The 22,038-nt window shown below is 43.8% G+C and overlaps 1 protein-coding gene across 5 annotated transcripts in view; it reads right to left on the bottom strand.

The window, feature by feature from the left end:
* The window catches only part of LOC138672905 (apoptosis-inducing factor 3-like), a 158,954-nt gene that overhangs the window by 5,698 nt on the left and 131,218 nt on the right, over window positions 1-22,038 (bottom strand). For 4 of the 5 annotated variants that reach the window (XM_069761347.1, XM_069761348.1, XM_069761349.1 and 1 more), the window contains one exon: window positions 9,821-9,919. In XM_069761347.1, coding sequence (XP_069617448.1) covers window positions 9,821-9,919 — 99 coding nt within the window. Of the gene's footprint in view, window positions 1-9,820; window positions 9,920-17,623; window positions 17,867-22,038 lie in introns of those variants that run through there. The other variant, XM_069761351.1, reaches the window with a different exon arrangement.

Genomic DNA, 22,038 nt, shown 5'->3' with positions numbered 1-22,038 from the left:
CTGCATTTTTGGACAATTGACATCTGACATCAATCCCATTACCCTAATTGCCAAGGCAAAGAGCCAGAATTGATGTATCTAATGAGATGCACCAATTTTGGGGTGGCTGAGGGCTGGTATTTTTAGGCTGGGAAGGGCCCAATAACCAGGGACCTTCCCAGCCTGATAACATCAGCTGACAGCGGTCTGCTTTACCTTTGCTGGTTATTAAAAAAAAAAAAAAAATTGATTCAAAGTGAAACAGCCAATCAGAGCAATTTGTAATATTTCACCTATGAAAAGTGATGAAATATTACAATCCAGCCATAGCGGATGTTGCAATATCATCGGCCATGGCTGGAAACCCTGATCTGCCCCCCGCCACCGATCTCCTCCCCAGTCCTCCGTTCTGTCCTGTACTGTGGTCCGCTCCGGTCCGCTCTCTCCCCCCGTGCTCCGATCCACCCCCCTTGCTCCAATCCACCCCCCCCCCCCCGTTCTCTTATTCACCCCCTCATACTTACCGAGCCTCCCGGTGTCCATCCGTCCGTCTTCTCCATGGGCGCCGCCATCTTCCAAAATGGCGGGCGCATGCGCAGTTCGTTCCAGGTACATTTTGATCACTGTGATAAAACCTATCACAGTGATCAAAATAAAAAAAAAAAAAATAGTAAATGAACCCCCCCCCTTTATCACCCCCATAGGTAGGGACAATAATAAAATAAAGAAAATATATTTACTTTTATTTTTCCACTAGGGTTAGGGTTATGCTACTTTCACACTGGCGTTTTTTGAAATCCGTCGTTTTGAGCAAAAAACGGATCCTGCAAATGTGCCCGCAGGATGCGTTTTTTGCCCATAGACTTATTGACGACGGATGGCCAAACGTCGTGTCTGTCGTGCACTGGATCCGTTGGGTTTTGGCGGACCGTCTGCACAAAAAACCGTTCAAGTGAACATTTTTTTGTACGTCGGATCCGCCATTTTCGACCGCGCATGCGCGGCCGGAACTCCGCCCCCTCATCCCCAGCGGATGCGTTGAAAAACTGCATCCGCTGCCCACGTTGTGCTCAAATTTCATGATGTTTGTCGGGCCGACGCATGGCGATGGCCCCGTACCGATGGAAATTTGAAAGAAGTCTTAGGGTTAGGGCTAGAATTATTCTATGTGCACACGGTGCGGATTTGGCTGCGGATCTGCAGCGGATGGGCCGCTGCGGATTCGTAGCAGTTTTCCATCAGGTTTACAGTACCATGTAATCCTATGGAAAACCAAATCCGCTGTGCCCATGGTGCGGAAGATACCGCGCGGAAACGCTGCGTTGTATTTTCCGCAGCATGTCAATTCTTTGTGCGGATTCCGCAGTGTTTTACACCTGTTCCTCAATAGGAATCCGCACAAAAAACACTGGAAATCCGCGGTAAATCCGCAGGTAAAACGCAGTGCCTTTTACCTGCAGATTTTTCAAAAATGGTTCGGAAAAATCTCACACGAATCCGCAACGTGGGCACATAGCCTTAGGGTTAGGGTTGGAATTAGGGCTAGGGTTGGAAATAGGGTTAAGATTAGGCTTGTGGTTAGGGTTATGGGTGTGGTTAGGATTAGGGTTGTGATTAGGGTTATGGCTAGAGTTGGGGTTAGGGGAGTGTTGGAGTTAGAATTGAGGGGTTTCCAAACGCAACATGGCGCCACCATTGATTCCAGTCAATCTTGCGTTCAAAAAGTCAAATGGTGCTCCCTACCTTCTGAGCCCCAACGTGCACCCAAACAGTGCTTTACCCCCACATATGGGGTACAAGCATACTCAGGACAAACGGGGCAACAACTATTGGGGTCCAATTTCTCCTGTTACCCTTGCGAAAATAAAAAATTGCTTGCTAAAACACAATTTTTGAGGAATGAAAAATGATTTTTTATTTTCACAGCTCTGCGTTGTAAACTTCTGTGAAGCACTTGGGGGGTTCAAAGTGCTCACCACACATCTAGATAAGTTCCTTGGGGAGTCTAGTTTCCAAAATGGGGTCACTTGTGGGGGGTTTCTACTGTTTAGGCACATCAGGGGCTCTGCAAACGCAACGTGACGCCCGCAGACCATTCCATCAAAGTCTGCCTTTCAAAACGTCACTACTTCCCTTCCGAACCCCAACGTGTGCCCAAACAGTGGTTTACCCCCACATATGGGGTACCAGCATATTCAGGACAAACTGGACAACAACTTCTGGGGTCCAATTTCTCCTGTTACTCTTGTGAAAATAAATAAATTGCGGGCTAAAAAATAATTTTTGAGGAAAGAAATTTTTTTTATTTTCACGGCTCTGCGTTATAAACTTCTGTGAAGCACTTGGGGGTTTAAAGTGGTCACCGAACATCTAGATTAGTTCCTTGGGGGGGGGGCCTAGTTTCCAAAATGGGGTCACGTGGGGGAGCTCCAATGTTTAGGCACACAGGGGCTCTCCAAATGCGACATGGTGTCCGCTAATGATTGGAGCTAATTTTTCATTCAAAAGTCAAATAGCGCTCCTTCCCTTCCGAGCCTTGCCGTGTGCACAAACAGTGGTTTACCCCCACATATGAGGTATCGGTGTACTCAGGAGAAATTGTCCAACACATTTTAGGATCCATTTTATCCTGTTGCCCATGTGAAAATGAACAAATTGAGGCTAAAAGAAATTTTGTGTGAAAAAAAAGGACTTTCATTTTTACGGATCAATTTGTGAAGCACCTGGGGGTTCAAAGTGCTCACTATGCATCTAGATAAGCTCCTTGGGGGGGTCTAGTTTCCAAAATGGGGTCACTTGTGGGGGAGCTCCAATGTTTAGGTACACAGGGGCTCTCCAAATGCGTCATGGTGTCTGCTAAAGATTGGAGCCAATTTTTCATTGAAAAAGTCAAATGGCACTCCTTCCCTTATAATAATAATATTCTTTATTTTTATATAGCGCTAACATATTCCGCAGCGCTTTACAGTTTTGCACACACTATCATCGCTGTCCTAGATGGGGCTCACAATCTAGAATCCCTATCAGTATGTCTTTGGAATGTGGGAGGAAACCGGAGTGCCCGGAGGAAACCCACGCAAACACGGAGAGAACATACAAACCATTTGCAGATGTTGTCCTGGGTGGGATTAGAACCCAGGACCCCAGTGCTGCAAGGCTGCAGTGCTAACCACTGCGCCACCGTGCCCTGTCATGCGCACGAACAGTGATTCCCCCCCACATATGGGGTATCGGCGTACTCAGGCCAAATTGTACAATAACTTTTGGGGTCCAGTTTCTTTTTTTACCCTTGGGAAAATAAAAAAAATTGCTGCTAAAATCATTTTTGTGACAAAAAGTTAAACGTTCATTTTTTCCTTCCATGTTGCTTCTGCTGCTGTGAAGAACCTGAAGGGTTAATAAACTTCTTTTATGTGGTTTTGAGTACCTTGAGGGGTGCAGTTTTTAGAATGGTGTCACTTTTGGGTATTTTCAGCCATATAGACCCCTCCAATGTGAGGTGGTCCCTACAAAAAATGGTTTTGTAAATTTCGTTGTAAAAATGAGAAATTGCTGGTCAAATTTTAACCCTTATAACTTCCTAGCAAAAAAAAAAAATGTTGTTTCCAAAATTGTGCTGATGTAAAGTAGACATGTGGGTAATGTTATTTATTAACTATTTTGTGTCACATAACTCGTTTAACAGAATAAAAATTCAAAATTTGAAAATTGCTAAATTTTAGCCAAATTTCCATTTTTCTCACAAATAAACGCAAAAATTATTGACCTAAATTGACCACTAACATGCAGCCCAATATGTCACGAAAAAACAGTCTCAGAACCGCTAGGATCCGTTGAAGCGTTCCGGAGTTATTACCTCATAAAAGGGACACTGGTCAGAATTGCAAAAAACGGCCAGGTCATTAAGGTCAAAATAGGTTGGGTCATGAAGGGGTTAAAATGAATTTCCATTCTGGTAAAATGGCAACATATACTAGGTCCACAATTATTGGCAAGTGAGTACTTTGACTATATCAAGATTTTTATTCAGCTTTTCCACCTCCAAGCTGTATAAACTTGAATGCTTATTGGATGAAGCAGATCAGGTGATGTGTATTTAGGAAGGAAGGGTGCAGCCTAAGAATACAATGCCCTTTATCAAGGCATGCAGAATTAGGCAGCTTGTTTTCCTAAGGCAAAATGGATCAAAAAAATATTTACCCGACTCAACAATTTTTGACTTTTCAAAGTCTTACAGAGGGATGCGAAGATATTGGGGCATGATCACAGAACCATCAAAAGTTTTGTTACAAATAGGTAATAATAAAGGGACGTATATTAAAGGGACAGTCAGTACAGGATAACTGTTCAAACTAAATTCCGACGCTCGGTGCATCAAAGCAGGGCCAAATACACCTTCCAAGCTGCTTGTTTTCCCGCAATCTCCATTCCCCTCTCCTTTGACAACTCTGGCTTCATAGAGCCAAAGAAGGGTGGAGATATATGGAAACCCAACAGGTGGGAAGGTGTATATACATGATTTGCCCCTCCCAGGATCTTTGAGATCCTGTACTTAGTTTGAACAGTCATTCTGTGGTGACGGTGTCTCTTTAACGACCAAAGATTTCAGAAGAATCAAACATGAAATGACCAAGAGCCCCTTTATCCACCGCTCCTGTCATATTCCAGGACTGCAACCTCCAGGGAGGTTGCAGAAGTATAAGGTGTTCAATGCTCCGAGACAAGGCCGAGGTAGGGAAGGCTAAAACACAACCACCACTGAACAAGACACAAGAGGAAAAGTTAGCACGGTGGCAAGCATTGTTGCTCTCCAGCACTGGGGTCCTAGGTTCAAATCCCACCACGGACAACATATGCAAGGAGTTTGTATGTTCTCCCTGTGTGTGTGGATTTTGTCCGCTTCCACACTCCAAAGCCGATAATGTATGTAAAGTGCTGTAGAATACGATTGCACTAGATAAGCAAAGCAGAAATACCGTAATAATAAAATAAAGACTGGGCCAAGAAATATGTGAAGACAGATTTTTTTAAAGGTCTACTGGACTGATGAAATGAGAGTGACTCTTGATGTACTAGATGGATGGACCAGTGTATGGATCAGTAACAGGCAGATATCGTCAATGCAACTCTTGATGCCAACAATAGAGGTAGGGTACTGGTATACACACTTGGACTGGCCCACAGGAGAATCCTCATATGGGCCCCTGTGTAAGAGGGTGGTGGGATACTCTTATATCATCAGTACTTTGTACAATATACTTGAATCACTATGTACAGACACAGGCAGCATCTTATTCATTTATCAATCTACCCCGTTCATTGTCATATACATTTGTGATTGATGATAATGTCACATTTGCATGAGGCTGAAAAGAGGGGCCCCGGAGTTGGTTACAGGTAGGCCCTTGGCACCCCAGTCCGACATTACTGGTATGGGCTGGAATTATTAAAGATGAGCTAGTTGGGCCTTTTCAGGCTAAAGATGGATTAAAAATCAACTTCTAAACCTACTGTCTGTTTTAGAAGACGCTTTCTTCAATTAAAAATCTGCATCTTTCCAGAAAACCATGATTATTATGCAGGACAATGTTTCATCGCAGCATTGAAGTCCCCACTGCTCGACTGCTAGTAAAGGCCTTAAAGATGAAAGAATATTGACATAGCCCCTTCCTCACCTGACCTAAACCCTGTGAGGTCCTCCTTAAATGGGTGATTTATGGTAAAGAAAACAGTACACCTCTCTGAGCAGTGTCTGGGAGGCTGTGGTTGGTGATGCTCAAAAAGTTGATTATCAACAGATTAAAAACCTGACAGACTCCATGGACGGAAGACTCCTGACTTATTGAAATAAAGGGGACTTTTATTGGTCCCTGATATTTTTTTTGAACTGTCAAATGTATTTTTGTACATTTTGAGTTTAGCTATTACACTTACTGTAACAGATTAAAATAAACAATTGAGATGGGAAAATTTCAATTTTTATAACATTCTGCACACTAATAGTTGCTCATTAAACACAAATATTCTTCCAAGACAAAACCTTACTTTTATAAATCGGCCTTATTAACCTTTTTGTACTGACTGACAGCACTGTAGTTGTTCAAAAATAATAAAAATGTAAATTGCCTAATTGTTCAGTATATGGACAGTGTAAAAAAATTTGAAATCCAAGACAAACCTTTTAATAGATTGTGATGGTTCAAGGCCATATTCTATTAGCCACAGAGGATAGTGAAAATAAAGAGTGAGGATCCATCTGTTCATGCAATAAATGGCTGCATATTATAAGATCTGTGTAAGGCAGGCTTTTCCCTGCAAGGAAATTTGAACACTAGCTGACACATACCTCCTAAAAAAATAAAAGTTCACCCAAAGGGGCACCAGCAACTCAAGATCAAGTTAAAATAATTGAATACGGGGCGTGGCTATGTAGCAGAGGAGAGCGGACGCATTGTGAGAGAGCTCCCGGAATCCTGTTATTATCCTGCACCTAAGACCCCCAGACACGGCAGAGTATTTACCATAACTGAGCCCCCAGACTCCGGACGACTCTTGGCTCCTGTTATGAGGCTCTGTGGAGATCGGGAGGCGCCAAGGGCTGAAGAGGCATGAGTGGACTGCTGGATCCTCGTGAGGAGGCGGCCATTCTTGGGAGGGCGCGCTCTGCTGGGAGGAAGTTTGGCGCTGACTCCCATCGGTGCAGGGATCCCCCCTGGGCCCCGAGTGACATCGGGCACCTGCGGTAAGAGTTGTGGAGCCCCAGTGCGCCGGGAACAGGAGGCGGTGTCTGTGTGGTGCGGCGGCCATATTCAGTGCGCGCGCTCTAACAGGAGGAGACGCAACGCCATTCATCATTGTTACAGCGCTGTGGGGGTGAGTGAGCACATACTCTGAATATACTGTGGGGATATGCGGTGTGTGCTCTGGAGGACTGGGCCCTGTGCTCCCCTTTTAATTAAGACACTCGCCCGGTCAGCGTCATTACTTTGGAGGGCTCTTGGATCCCCCTTCCTACGGCTGCCGCTGCAGGCGCCGTGGGTCCCTCCTGATACACAATACTCCGGTGGAAATCCGGGCTGCCATATCTATAACTCCCTGCACTCTGCGGACACAAGTACTTCATAATAACCCTGCTGTGTCCGTGTGTAACACGTTTAAATATAATTCTAACCATCCTGTTGTGCCACATTACTGCTAGTCATGCATCGCACTAAAGGATCTGGGGCCGCCAATAAACTAAAAGAGTTTGCCAGAGTTGATCCCCCTGATAGTGCACGGTCTCTCAGAAATAATCCCTCACACGTACAACGTAAAAATCGTCTTTCTGATAGTGGTGAGGGGAGCGAACAGGAAGAACTAAGGCCAGGTTCACACTGTGTTTTAGCAGTCCGTTAGATGGACTACGTTACACCGCGGCATAACGCGGTGTAACACAGTCCGTTAACGCCGCCATTAAGCCCTATGGTGGGCATGCGCTAGTGATGTGCCATCATTGAGTGACGGACCCTGGGACGCAGGCTGCAGCGTTTCTTGGTCCGTCACTGCTAGCGCAGATAGAGCATCTGCTAGCTCTATCTGTGCTAGCGGTATGACAAGTCGGCACTTGCGTTAACAGCAGCCTGTTCAACACATGCGTTAACGGGCTGCTGTTAACGCAATGTGAGCCTAGCCTAACTCTCAAACAGGCGTCTGAACAATTAATGCAGGCCATATCCCTAACCAGAACATCCCTAACTGAAAAAATAGAGGATGTACACACTGGAGGTTATTGGTCTATATGCTGACGACATGGTAATATTTATGGACAGGGCGGAGGAAACATTGCCACAGTTAATTCCTACTATAGATAAATTCAGTACATACTCTGGTCTACATATAAACTGGGATAAATCCGCTCTGTTGCCTCTCTCCCGTCCCCCATTGCCAGGCCTCGAGGCCCTCTCCTCGTTGCCTATTGTGTCCAATTTTAAATATTTAGGTATTTATATGTCCCAATATAGCTATTCTGACTTACAACTTAATATTTATCCACTGTTAGAATTAGTCAAATCTAAATTTGCGTCTTGGAGAAATCTCCTATTATCTGTTGCGGGCCGTATTAACCTAATTAAAATGATACTTCTCCCTAAGCTTAGTTATTGCCTTCAACATAGCGCAGTATCAGTACCTAAATCCCTCTTTGCAAACCTAAACTCCCAAATTACTTCTTTTATATGGGGGAAAACTAGACCCAAACTTAGGCTGTCTGTTTTACAGAGACCTAAACAGGGGGGTGGAGCGGCATTGCCGGATTTTTTTCTGTATTGCCTGGCCGGACAGGCCAGAGCATTAAGTACATGGATGCCTAATAATCATCTCCCTAATTCTGAACATTATTTTCTTCATTCTGCCCGAATTGAGTGTACATTGAGCTTCCTGGAATTAGAAAAAAATAATGTTCACCGTTTATTGCCTATGCTTCGGCTGGCACGGTTAATCTGGAGACAGATTAAAAAAGTTGTTGGATTCAAAGACATTATAGCTGAAATGCCCCTATGGAAAAATAACTATTTCCCGATGCTGGTGAGCCACCCATCCACTGATTTTTTTGGATCTTACATGGGGTTTCCTCGGTGGGTGATTTACATGACAGGGGAACCTTTGTGTCCTTTGAACAATTACAGACTAAATATGGTGTCCCGAGATCTCAATTTTTTTGTTTTCTACAACTAAGATCAGCTTTTCAGTCATATATGAGGGGTGTGGGTGCAGGTCGAACTATCTTGTCTCTGCCTCTGATAGGAATCCTAAACTCACAGGGTCTCCAGGGCCTTATTTCTTCTTTATATACCTATATGCGGTCTGGGGGGACTGGGTCTGCTATAACATCTATCAGGGGGAAATGGAAGGGACTTATCCCTGATGTGCAAGAAGAGGAATGGGAAGATATTCTAGAATCCCTACTCAGGGTGTCCCCATCGATTAATCACAGAATGGCCCAGCTATATATAATATACCAATCATATTTGACTCCGATATGACTCTTTAGGATGGGTCGACTTCAATCATCAGAGTATTTACGTTGTCATTCATCAGACGTGGATTTTATCCACATGATGTGAAAGAGCCCCATCATCCTTCAATACTGGAAAGAAGTGACATCATTACTAATGTCCCTGTTGTCGGCTCCTGTTCCTCTTGAGCCACTAATCTGTTTGTTTGGGGTAGGGGATGAGGAGACCTGGGATCATTATGTCGGAGTTTTTCTGCAGGAGACACTTTTTATGGCACGTAAAGTACTGGGCCCAGAGCCTGGGTTGAACTGATGAATTCGGTCATCCCATACGAACGTACGTTATATCAGAATGGAGGATGTCCAGGTAAATTCGATAAAATCTGGAACAGGTGGAATTCCTCTCACTTTACTCTATAAATTCATAGTTAATTGGTATCAGTGTAAAGAGTTAGATCTATTACGATATCGCTCAGAGGAAAATATAATGCTTACCATCAAGCGGCGGAATAGTAGTTATTATAGATATAGTTGTAGATGTAGTTTAAGAAATTTAAATTCTCATGGCTCCATGTTTCTGTGGTTCGCATGAAGTAAATGATTTGATATACACAAATTGTTGTCTTTTGGAATTCCATAGACTAATACTGTTATGGATATAATTAAGAATATATGTCCTGTTTTACACTCAATAATGCATATACTGTAACTTTGTTTTCCTTTTTTTTTAATATATATTGAGTGTAACACTACTGTGCATAAATGTGTATATTGTATATTTTCATCTTGTGGTTAATAAACGAATAAAAAAAAAAAAAATTTAATACCAAGACTGATTATCATACACACCTGCATAACGAATGCTCTTTCCCAACAAAGATGTCCAAAAGAATGGCACGGAGTTCACCGGTTCTTGCTTGTTCAGCATGTTGAGAGCAGCGATGCGACCTGTAAATGAAAGCAGACACTTCTTATAAATTCCATCTCCGGCTTCATCCAGAAATAGTGAGCCATCATATGAAACTATTCCTCCTAATATATTTATTCATGCAGAAAGATTTTAGAATGGACACCTATAGGTAGTCATATAACATGAAAGACAGCATTAAAGTCCTAAAATACACAGAAATAAGTAACAAATTACCTTCTTTTTCCACTTTGCAAACACACACGGAAAAAGGCCCTGGGCAAGAACAATATATTTTGACTTTGCAGACCAATAGCTCATAATTAGTGATGAGAGAGTATACTTATTGCTTGGGCTTTCCCCGAGCATGCTCGGGTGGTCTCAGAGTATTTGTGACTGCTCGGAGATTCAGTTTATGTTGACGCAGCTGCATGATTTACAGCTACTAGCCAGCCTGAGTACATTTGGGGGTTGCTTGGCTGCTAGGAAATCTCCACATATATTCAAGCTGTCTAGCAGCTGTAAATCATTCAGCTGCAGCGAGGAAAACTAAATCTCCGAGCAGTCACAAATAATCGGAGACCACCCGCGCGTGCTCGGGGAGACCCGAGCAACGAGTATACTCGAAGACCCGAGCAACGAGTATACTCGCTAATGCCTACTCATAATGCATCAGTTCATCTACTGTGGAGGAAAAAGTGAGCCCCTTTACCTTTTGGTACCCTGTGCGGCTGTACAGATTGCACCAATGATATGTCTGAACCTGACCTGCAGTGTAGTAATGTAGTTGTGCAGAAAACTCTAAATGTACACTGCCCTGACAAAATGTATAGAATGCCTATGTAATTCCAGGTTAGGATTACATAAAATAAATCAAGGTTTATAGGGAATCTGACATCTGTTTAATGCTCAATTGCAGCCAGGAATATTTTTCCCTGAAACGCTCAAATTGCTGAGCTTTGGAGGAGGACCATGATGGCAGTGATGGAGGATCTTCAGCAGACCTATTCCAGTCATAGTACCCCAGCAGTGTCCCACAATCAGGGCCGTGGAGTCGTTAAGCCAAATCTCCCACTCAGACTCCTCAAATTCCCTGACTCCGACTTCCGACTCCCTCATACATGGCTCATATTTAAGTGATCCATTTATTGTAGTAAAATGGTAACATCAGGCTTTTAATCATCATTATGATATAATAATCAAGCTATTTAGATTGAACATAAAATATATTATTGGAATACAACTTTAAAACAGAAAAAAACTTTAATAAATTGTAAATATGCAATACACTATGCAGTAAGTGGGGAAAAAAAGTTTTCAACAAAAACTTACTGAACAACATTTGTGCAGTCTATGAATTTGTTCTGGGAAATAGTATCGCCTCCATCAGATCCTCCTTTATAGGTGACCTCAAATCTGACCTAATTAGTTAGGCTAGAGAACAACCTCTCTGCACTAACTTGGGTTGGTGGCAAAGCAGTAACCACATGGGCAACATCTCTAACAATTTCAGGGTATAAAGGAATTGCCTCGTAGACAGGCAGTTTTCTTGGAACGGTTTAACTCTTCTACTTTTGAGAGCAAGTGAAAAATTTTGCTGAAATATGGTCAATCTGTTTTCTATGGGAGTGGAATCTTTTTACCTGTGGCAACGCTTTACCTGCTCCATGTCGTCCAAATACTTTTCACAATCATCTGATGAGGCTGAAGATATGGTGGCGGTAGCACTGGAAGACCCAAGTCCTCTTGCTCTTGGCCGTCCTGCAGCCCACTCATCCAAACTACTTCACTCCAAGCTTCTTTTCCTTTTGTAAGCTGTTGATTATCCAGCAATGTACGATGACTCGGGTCCACATAAACAGCTGCCAGAAACTGACCGTGCATTTTCTAATAGCCGTGTCTCTCCGTATCATTTAAGCAGCAATGCCATCTGTGATTAATCCTTCTTTGGACAAGCAAAACAGCAAGTTCTTCCACTCCTTTATAAAAATGCCAGGATTTAAATCCTCAGCTTCTAATTTTTTAGTCACTGTGAATGGGTGATGAAGCAATTCCTTTAATTTATTCAAGTCAGTCACTTGATTTAAATGCTGTTGTGAAAGACTAACTAAGCCACACGGGAGACTAGTCAGACAGGCGGCTCCCTGGTGGCTTCTCCCTGCCTGCTACCAATGATTGACAGATTTCTTCCTGCATCTACTTGTAGGGAGAGACCTGACACTCCAGGGCAGCAGGCAGGGAGATGACATCGGGCACCCACCTGTCTGACTAGCCTCCCGTGCAGCCTAGTCCCTGCAGGCTCTTAAATTCAGTTTTTTCTCTAAAACACTGCATCATTTCAGAGTCAAACATACCTGACTGATATCATACAGCCAGTGTGTGACACATGCTACTGGTGGATATGACAGCATGTATTAACTGTAAGGTTCCCTTTAAAAGTCCTACAGTCGTATTGATAGATGGGGTAAGAGTTCCCTTTAATAATGTATGCAGTTTGTATTGGGAAATCTGGTGACATATCCACTGTAAGGCCACTTTTACACTGCAGATATTTGATCAGCATTTTGCAAACTGAGAGGATCAACTACTTGGAAGAAGTTCAAATCTTTCCATTATCCTCGAGGTTTGTTACACTGCACACTTTGGTTCGGGCTGGGTTCACACCTGCATTTTGACATTCCATTTATCTGTTCCATTTTTAGGAACAGACACGCGGAATTAAAGTCAAGAACAATTCTGTTGCATAACTGTGTGTATGTAATGTGAACAGTACAGTGGGTACAGAAAGTATTCAGACCCCTTTAAATTTTTCACTCGGTTTCATTGCAGCCATTTGGTAAATTCAAAAAAGTTCATTTTTTTCTCATTAATGTACACTCTGCACCCCATCTTGACTGAAAATAAAACAGAAATGTTGTAATTTTTGCAAATTTATTAGTAAAGAAAAACTGAAATATCACATGGTCATAAGTATTCAGACCCTCTGCTCAGTATTGAGTAGAAGCACCCTTTTGAGCTTGTACAGCCATAAGTCTTCGTGGGAACGATACAACAAAATTTTCGCACCTGGATTTGGGGATCCTCTGCTATTCTTCCTTGCAGATCCTCTCCAGTTCCATCATGTTCTCATACACTTTATGCAGTATTAGCCCTCTGTGTCTGTACTGCTGCATACTTAGGCAGTTAACTGGTTCATGCAGCTTTACATGAACACCTGAGCCTTACACTATAGCTGGTCCGAATAACTAAAGCAATTGTTACCATCCACCTCTCGTGTCTCCCCTTTTCCCCATAGTTTGTAAGCTTGCGAGCAGGGCCCTCACTCCTCCTGGTATCTGTTTTGAACTGTATTTCTGTTATGCTGTAATGTCTATTGTCTGTACAAGTCCCCTCTATAATTTGTAAAGCGCTGCGGAATATGTTGGCGCTATATAAATAAAATTATTATTATTATTTATTATTAGTTCCATCAGGTTGGGTGGTGAACATTGGTGGGCAGCAATTTTCAGGTTTCTCCAGAGATGCTCAATTGGGTTTAGGTCAGGGCTCTGGCTGAGCTAGTCAAGAATGGTGACAGAGTTGTTCTGAAGCCACTCCTTTGTTAATTTAGCTGTGTACTTAGGGTCATTGTCTTGTTGGAAGGTGAACCTTTGGCCAAGTCTGAGGTCCAGAGCACTCTGGAAGGTTTTCATCCAGGATATCTCTGTACTTGGCCGCATTTATGTTTCCTTCAATGACAACCAGTCATCCTGTCCCTGCAGCTGAAAAACATCCCCATAGCATGATGCTGCCACCACGTTTCACTGTTGGGATTGTATTGAGCAGGTGAGGAGCAGTGCCTGTTTTTCTCTACACATACCGCTTAGAATTATCACCAAAAAGGTCTCTCTTTATCTCATCAGACCAGAGAATGTTATTTCTCAGAGTCTAGGAATCCTTCATGTGTTCTTAAGCAAACTCTGCGGGTTTTCATATGTTTTGCACTGAGGAGAGGCTTCCGTCGGGCCACTCTGCCATAAAGGCTCGACTGGTGGAGGGCTGCAGTGATAGTTGACTTTATGGAACTTTCTCCCATCTCCCTACTGCATCCGTGGAGCTCAGTCACAGTGATTTTGGTGTTCTTCTTTACCTCTCTCACCAAGGCTCTTCTCCCACGATAGCTCAGTGTGGCTGGATGGCCAGGTCTAGAAAGACATCTGGTGGTCCCAAACTTCTTCCATTTAAGGATTATGGAGGCCACTGTGCTCTTAGGAACCTTGAGTAGAAATTCTGTTGTAACCTTGGCCAGATCTGTGCCTTGCCACAATTCTGTCCCTGAGCTCCTTGGCCAGTTCCTTTGACCTCATGATTCTCATTTGGTCTGACATGCACTGTGAGCTGTGAGGTCTTGTATAGACAGGTGTGCGCCTTTCCAAATCAAGTCCTATCAGTTTAATTAAACACAGCTGGACTCCAATGAAGTAGTAGAACCATCTCAAGGAGGATCACAATGAAATGAACAGCATGTGACTTAAATATTAGTGTCTGAGCAAAGGGTCTGAATACTTATGACCATGTGATATTTCAGTTTTTCTTTTTTATTAAATTTGCAAAAATTTCTACATTCCAGTCAAGATGGGGTGCAGGGTGTACATTAATGTGAAAAAAAGAACTTTCTTTTGAATTTACCAAATGGCTGCCATAAAACAAAGAGTGAAAAATGTAAAGCGGTCTGAATATTTTCCGTACCCACTGTATATCTAAGGATGTGTCTTACATATACACACACACACATACACACAGTTTCTAATATATGTAATGTTTATATACTGCACAGTATATATACCATATATACTCGAGTATAAGCTGACCTGAGTATAAGCCGACCCCCCTAATTTTGCCACAAAAAACTGGGAAAACTTAATGACTCGAGTATAAGCCTAGGGTGGGAAATGCAGCAGCTACCGGTAAATGTCAAAAGTAAAAATAGATACCAATAAAAGTAAAATTAATTGAGACATCAGTAGGTTAAGTGTTTTGAATATCCATATTGAATCAGGAGCCCCATATAATGCTCCATAAAGTTTATGATGGCCCCATAAGATGCTCCATATTAAAATATGCCCCATATAATCCTGCATAAAGGTTAATAATGGCCCCATAAGATGCTCCATAGACACATTTGCCCAATATAATGCTGCACAAACCTTGATTATGGCCCCATAAGATGCTCCACACAGACACTTGCCCCATTTGCTGTTGCTGCAATAAAAAAAAAAAAAAAAAAAATATATATATATATATATATATATATATTTTTTTTTTTTTTTTTTTTCTTGGGCTGAAAGTCCCCCTCTCAGCTTATACTCAAGTCATACCCAGGGGTCGGCACGGGAGGGGGAGTATGTATACTCACCTGCTCCTGGCGCGGTCCCTGCACGTCTTTTCCCGGACGCCGGCAGCTTCTTCCTGTACTGAGCGGTCACATGGTACCACTCATTACCGTAATGAATATGGTGCTCACCTCCCATAGGGGTGGAGCCGCATATTTATTACTGTAATGAGCGGTAACAGTGACCGCTCAGTACAGGAAGAAGCTGCGGCGCTAACCACCTGCAGGGACCGCACCAGGGGCAGGTGAGTATAATGAGGAGGGGGAGCGCGGCGCAATATTCACCTGCTCCCTGTTCTGGGCGCCGCTCTGTCTTCAGCAATGACGCTCAGGTCAGAGGGCGTGGTGACGTGATTAGTGCATGCCCTCTGCTGAACGTCGGTGCAGAAGACGCTGAAGATGGAGCGGCGCCGGCACGTAGGCAGGTGAATATTGAAAGTGCTGGAGGCCTGAGCGACGGAGAAGCGAGTATGTGTGATTATATATGTATATGTATATGTATATATATATATATATATATATATATATATCTACAGAAAAACGGAGTAACAACAAGTCACAATATGGATCACAAATACCAAAAAACATCTTTATTAAGACAAATATACATATAAAAACAGGTCAAACCAAATCCATATAAATACAGTAGTCTGCACTAAGGAGGACAAAAAGGTATACATGGGGTGAGTAAATGGTCCAACTGAGTAAAAAGACTAGGGAAAGAAAGCCCTTGTAAATAGTGCTGCAGCCACTTCACAAGTACTAGGAAAATCAGAATTCAAAGGACCTAAGTCCGTATATAGTGACTGTTTCAAATATATAACATCCATTCAAAAGCCAGCTTTCCCATAATAAGTCTGGACCAAGACTGCACCCCAGATGACCCCTGATGCGCATTTCGCGGATAGCTTTATCAAAGGGGATAAGTGATATATATATATATATATATATATAAAATTTATTAAGGGAACACTTAAACAACAGAATATAACTCCAAGTAAACCAAACTTCTGTGAAATCAAACTCTCCACTTAGGAAGCAACACTGTTTGACAATCAATTTCAGGCTACGTTCACATTTGCGTTGTTGGGCACAGCGTCGTCGACGCAACGCACGTCAAACGCATACACAACGCAGCTTTTTTGATGCATGCGTTGTCCTATACAATTGAAGATCAAAAACATCCAAAAAAAAAAAATACATTTAGTCAAAAGGTGCATGCGTCAAAAAACGCGGCTCAACGCAGGCACCTGCGCTCTATGCATTTTTCATAGACACTAATGTGGTTTTTTGGCGCATTTACGACGCAGGTGCATTGCATGCGTTTTTCTTCGGAAATGTGACGCATCAAAACTGCAACCTGTAGCGTCGTCCGCGCCCTGTCTGGTGCGCCAAAAAAACGCATGCGTCATACAACGCATGACAACACATACCGGCGCATGTCCATGCGCCCCCATGTTAAAGATAGGGGCGCATGACGCATGCGTCTGTATCCGACGACGACGCTGCGCCCAAAGACGCAAATGTGAACGTAGCCTCACATGCTGTTATGCAAATGGAATAGACAACAGATGGAAATTATTGGAAATTATCAAGACACATGCAATAAAGGAGTGGTTCTGCAGGTGGGGACCACAGACCACATCTTGGTTCCAATGCTTTCTGGCTGATGTTTTGGTCACTTTTGAATGTTGGTTGTGCTTTCACCCTCGTGGTAGCATGAGACGGACTCTACAACCATACAAGTGGCTCAGGTAGTGCAGCTCATCCAGGATGGCACATGAATGCGAGCTGTGGCAAGAAGGTTTGCTGTGTCTGTCAGAGTAGTGTCCAGAGTCTGGAGGCGCTACCAGGAGAAAGGAAGGCCAGTACATCAGGAGACGTGGAGGGGGAAGTAGGAGGGCAACTACCCAGCAGCAGGACCGCTACCTCAGGTTTTGTGCAAGGAGGAACAGGAGGAAAACTGCCAGAGCCCTGCAAAATGACCTCCAGCAGGCCACAAATGTGCATGTGTCTGCACAAACGGTTAGAAACCGACTCCATGAGGATGGTCTGAGTGCCCGACGTCCACTCCACAGATGAGCGTTGTGCTCACAGCCCAACAGGATGCTTGGCATTTGCCACAGAACACCAGGATTGGCAAATGCACCACTGGCGCCCTGTGCTCTTCACAGATGAAAGCAGGTTCACACTGAGCACATATGACAGACGTGTCTGGAGACACTGTGGAGAGTGATCTGCTGCCTCTAACATCCTTCAGCATGACCGATTTGGCAGTGGGTCAGTAATGGTGTGGAGTGGCATTTCTTTGGAGGGCCGCACAGCCCTCCATGTGCTCGCCAGAGGTAGCCTGACTGCCATTAGGTACCGAGATGAGATCCTCAGACCCCTTGTGAGACCATATGCTGGTGCGGTTGGCCCTGGGTATATATATTTTGTGTCAGGTATTACAGTTCTGCTTCCAATGAGCTGCAATACTACACAATCCTGTGGACAGATGTAATGCCGTCTCTGAAAGAAACAACTACTTTAACTCCCATGTACACCAGGCAGTTATCATGAGGATTTGCTTGTTTCAAAGCAAATTTTGTCCAGTGTGAAAATAGGAGAGAATCGCCTATAAAAAAAATTACAAGAAAAAAAACAAACAAAACACAAATGAAGAAAGAATCCGTTTCTCTTTTACATTTCATCTTATCACGAACCACAATTTTTAAAGCCACAGATTGTTTGTCTGATGTGTAAGCTTTCACATCTGCATAATATTTTGGCCAAATATGGAAAGGCTGAGATCGTAGGTAAGTGCAATAGTCACTATATAAAACCTGATTTAGTGTGGCAGCATGTGAAGAGACCAGAAAAGGATTCTGCATCGAAGATCTGCTCAGTTGAACGTGACATCAAAAAACTGGCTACACTTCAGAGTATTCAGAGGTCACAGAAACAAATCTTGTAATCTGCCAGTGTCATAATTTACAGTTTGTCAACACAAAATGCTCCATTAAACCTCCTTACAACTGTGTGATATACTGGACACTAAAAATGACACATTTAGCACTCGGTGTTCGAGTATGATCACAAATGGCGGATACTCTGCTGATTTTCCATCTGGATTTGCGGATGGAAATTCCTGAGTTTATTACTATAATGGCAAAGTAAGAACATTTTTTAAACAAATCTCATTCAAAAGAAATACAATAAAGAACAAATTCCATGTGTCATAGATCTTAATTCCATGGAAGCTCGTTTATGTTTGGTAAAATTTACAGCAAATCTGCGGAAATCCTGCCCCTGTAGGCATAAACATATGCTGTTCTGTCCTCTGCTAACAGAAATCTACCTATAGGAAGATAATGTAATAATTAAAATAAAAAATATCCCTACTTATTATTATTTATTATTATTTATATAGCACCATTAGTTCCATGGTGCTGTACATGAGAAAGGGGTTACATACAGGGTTATAGATATCGTTTACAGTAAACAGGTTTACAGTGACAGACTGGTACAGAGGGAAGAGGACCCTGTCCTTGCGGACTTACATTTTATGGGATAGTGGGGAAGAGACAGAAAGTAGGGGCGAGGCGGCTCTGGCGGTGGCTCAGTTATTGTTGTCTGTAGGCTTTCCTGAAGAGATGGGTTTTCGGGTTCCGTCTGAAGGATCCGAGGGTGGTGGATAATCGGACGTGTTGAGGCATGGAATTCCAGAGGATGGGGGATATTCGGGAGAAATCTATGAATAGTGTGGACTAAGTGTTCCTACTTATTGTGCACATATTATGGACGCAGTCTGGAGTTAGAGGACCAGGGGTGTAAATAGAAATCAAAGGATCCCATAGCAGAAGTCCTAATTGGATACACCCCAGAAAATACTTGGCAGCTTACAGCCATAATCACAGAAGGGTGTATTTCCAAACCTTTAGGGTATGTGCACACGGAATGGTGTGTGGATTTTTCCGCACCGATTTTGGTAAATCCGCAGGTAAACCGCACTGCGGATTTACAGCGGTTTTTCTGCGGATTCCTATTGAGGAGCAGGTGTAAACCGCTGCGGAATCCGCACAAAGAATTGACATGCTGCGGAATATAAACTGCTGCGTTTCCACACGTTTTTTTCCGCAGCATGTGCACTGCGGATTTTGTTTTCCATAGGTTTACATGGTACAGTAAACTCATGGAAAACTGCTGCAGATCTGCAGCGTCAAATCCGCAACGTGTGCACATAGCCTCAAAGACAGAGGAACTTACTACTGTAGCACTTAGAAAGTATTTTTTGTGATACCCCCACAGCGAGTATCACCACAGTACACACCTTATGCACGGTAGGATGATCCTACAGTAATCTCTCGCCTCCCACACACACACACACACACACACAGATACACAACATATGATGCCCCGCCAATGTCCCCAACACAGTATGGATGTTCCCATGTGCCCAGGGAGAAGTGGCTGCAACAGAACACATAGAAAATGATCTTCTCCAAATGCAGCGCTCCACTTGCTCAGTAACAACTTGAAAGACTTCAGAAAGGGCCTTACCCTCGACGGAGGAGACCATCAAAGGACTCTGGAGGCGTCGGACGGGAATCTGATACCGATCTACCACAGCTTGCTGCAAGAAATTTCCCGTAGTCAAGATAGGCCGTTTCAATGAGCCAGGCGCCTCCACATCATACAGATACATTCAGAGTCAACGGTGGAGAGTAATTACTATCGCCCAGGGTAGCTTCTACAGGCCCTAGGCTTTGGAATTTTTCTGACTTTTCAGGACGAGAGCGGATTAGATGTTCCATGCTACCACAGTACTAGTACAAAGGTGTTCCTTCTGCTGCTCAGCCTGCTTAACATGGTCGATTTGCATAGGTTCAGAGAAGACAGCCATCTCAGAAGGCTGGGAAATGAGTAGTTTCTGGAAGGACGAAGGTAGACACACCGGTTTCCTCTCATGCATCACCTCTCTGGACCATTCCTGGAACCAGAGGTCGATCCAGATTGCCAGGGAAATCAGGTCTTCTAGGTTAGCAGGGATGAATCAACCAGCCAGTTCATCCTTAATCCTTCTAGACAATCCCTCTGGGAAGGCAGCTACCAGAGCCTTGTCATTCCAGCCAAGTTTGGAAAACAAGAGTGTGAAACCGGACGGCATACCGGCCTATAGTCAGATCTCCCTGACGCAGTCTGGCTCATCAAAGACCTTACGGACTGCCCCCAGGAAGGACTGCAAATCCAAGGTCACAGGATATTTTCTCTCCCACAAGGCGTTTAGCCACACTAGGGCCTCTCCTGCTAGGTGGGGCATCAGGAATCCCACTTTAGCCCAACCAGAGGGTTGAAGGACCAACATTTCATAATACATCGTGCACTGGTTAAAAAACAAACCAGCTCCAGGTGCTTAAGTTTCAGGCCGAGTAGTCACGGCCACAGATGCTGCAACTTAGGCTGGAGCGGATGAAGCAGCAGACGTCAGGGCTTCCAAACGGGTATTCACTGTCCGCAAATAAGAAATAATTTTTTCCTGCTGATCTCGGTGGCGAGACATCTCTTGGTACATCTCCAAGAGTGAAAGGATACTGGGAACAGAAGTCCATGGCCTGAGCAAACTCATGCACGCGGATTGTGGACCCACTGCACCACAGGTTGGTTTTATCCTGGAGTGCAATGGCTAAGCGGCTACCTGGTTTTTACTAGAGCTCCTAACGGTGGAGTTAGTCTTGATATGCAGGTAGCCACCAGGAAACAGTTCAAGGGTAGTCACCAGTAATGTGACTAAAGTGTCAGGATTGCAGACACAACACTGACATGAACTCTGAACCAGTACCAGTGTCTGTACTGTCTTTGACTCAGACACTGCGGATTCTGGAACACTAGACAGGATGGACACTGGTGCTGGTTCAGGTACCGCCAAAACGGTTTCAGGTTCAGGTGCCGCAGGAGCAGTTTCAGCTTCAGACAACATGGGTAACAGGAACAGGTTTTGGTTTACACAACACCGTTAACTAAAACAGGAATATGGATCTGGTAACAGACTAGTTGCACCAACACTAACTAACCAAAGGGCAAGTGTTGCTCAGGCACCTCCCTACAGGGTCGTATCTTAAATACCTGATGCCTCACAGGTATTGGCTGGGGGCATTTTCAGAATGTGCACAATGTCCCTTTAAAAAGTGGGGAGCGTGCGCACCAAGCTTGTTGCTGGGAGGCCTGTGCGACTTGTGCAGGTCAGGGGAACAGAAAGCCATGGCTGAGGAATAAAAGCCCCACAGAGTGGCCGGGTCGGTGAGTATGTTGGCGCCCCTGCACTGCCCCTTGATCTCCTCCCAGCAAGGATGCCAATATTGGCGTTACAGCAGGAGATCAGATTTGGCTAGGTAATGCTACTTTCACACATCAGGTTTTTTTGTTTCAGGCAGAATGAGAGAGACAGAGAGAGAGATATCCGGAGGCCGGATTAATCGTTTCACACGTTTTTGGCCGGCTCCGTCACTGTGCACTTTTTTTCGCCGTTCCTCTGGACGTTTTCTCCGTCCGCCGGAAGCGACTATTTGGACGGATCTGGAAAAAAAACGATGAAATGTCTGGCCATCAGGAGCAATCCGGCACTAATACAACTCTGTCAGAAAAAAATGAATCCGGCGTAAAATAAAAAAAGGATCCGTTTTTTTTTTCAAAACTTGCCGGATTGTGCCTGAAACAAAAAACCTGATGTGTGAAAGTAGCCTAAGAGACCTCTGACAGGCGGTCTAAACAGGAAGGTTTCTTAGTGGAGAGTATCAAATGAGTTTAAGG

The sequence above is a fragment of the Ranitomeya imitator genome, chromosome 3 (genome assembly GCF_032444005.1).
Source record: "Ranitomeya imitator isolate aRanImi1 chromosome 3, aRanImi1.pri, whole genome shotgun sequence".
In the NCBI taxonomy this organism is placed as follows: domain Eukaryota; kingdom Metazoa; phylum Chordata; class Amphibia; order Anura; family Dendrobatidae; genus Ranitomeya; species Ranitomeya imitator.
This window is presented reverse-complemented; position numbering and strand designations above follow the sequence as displayed.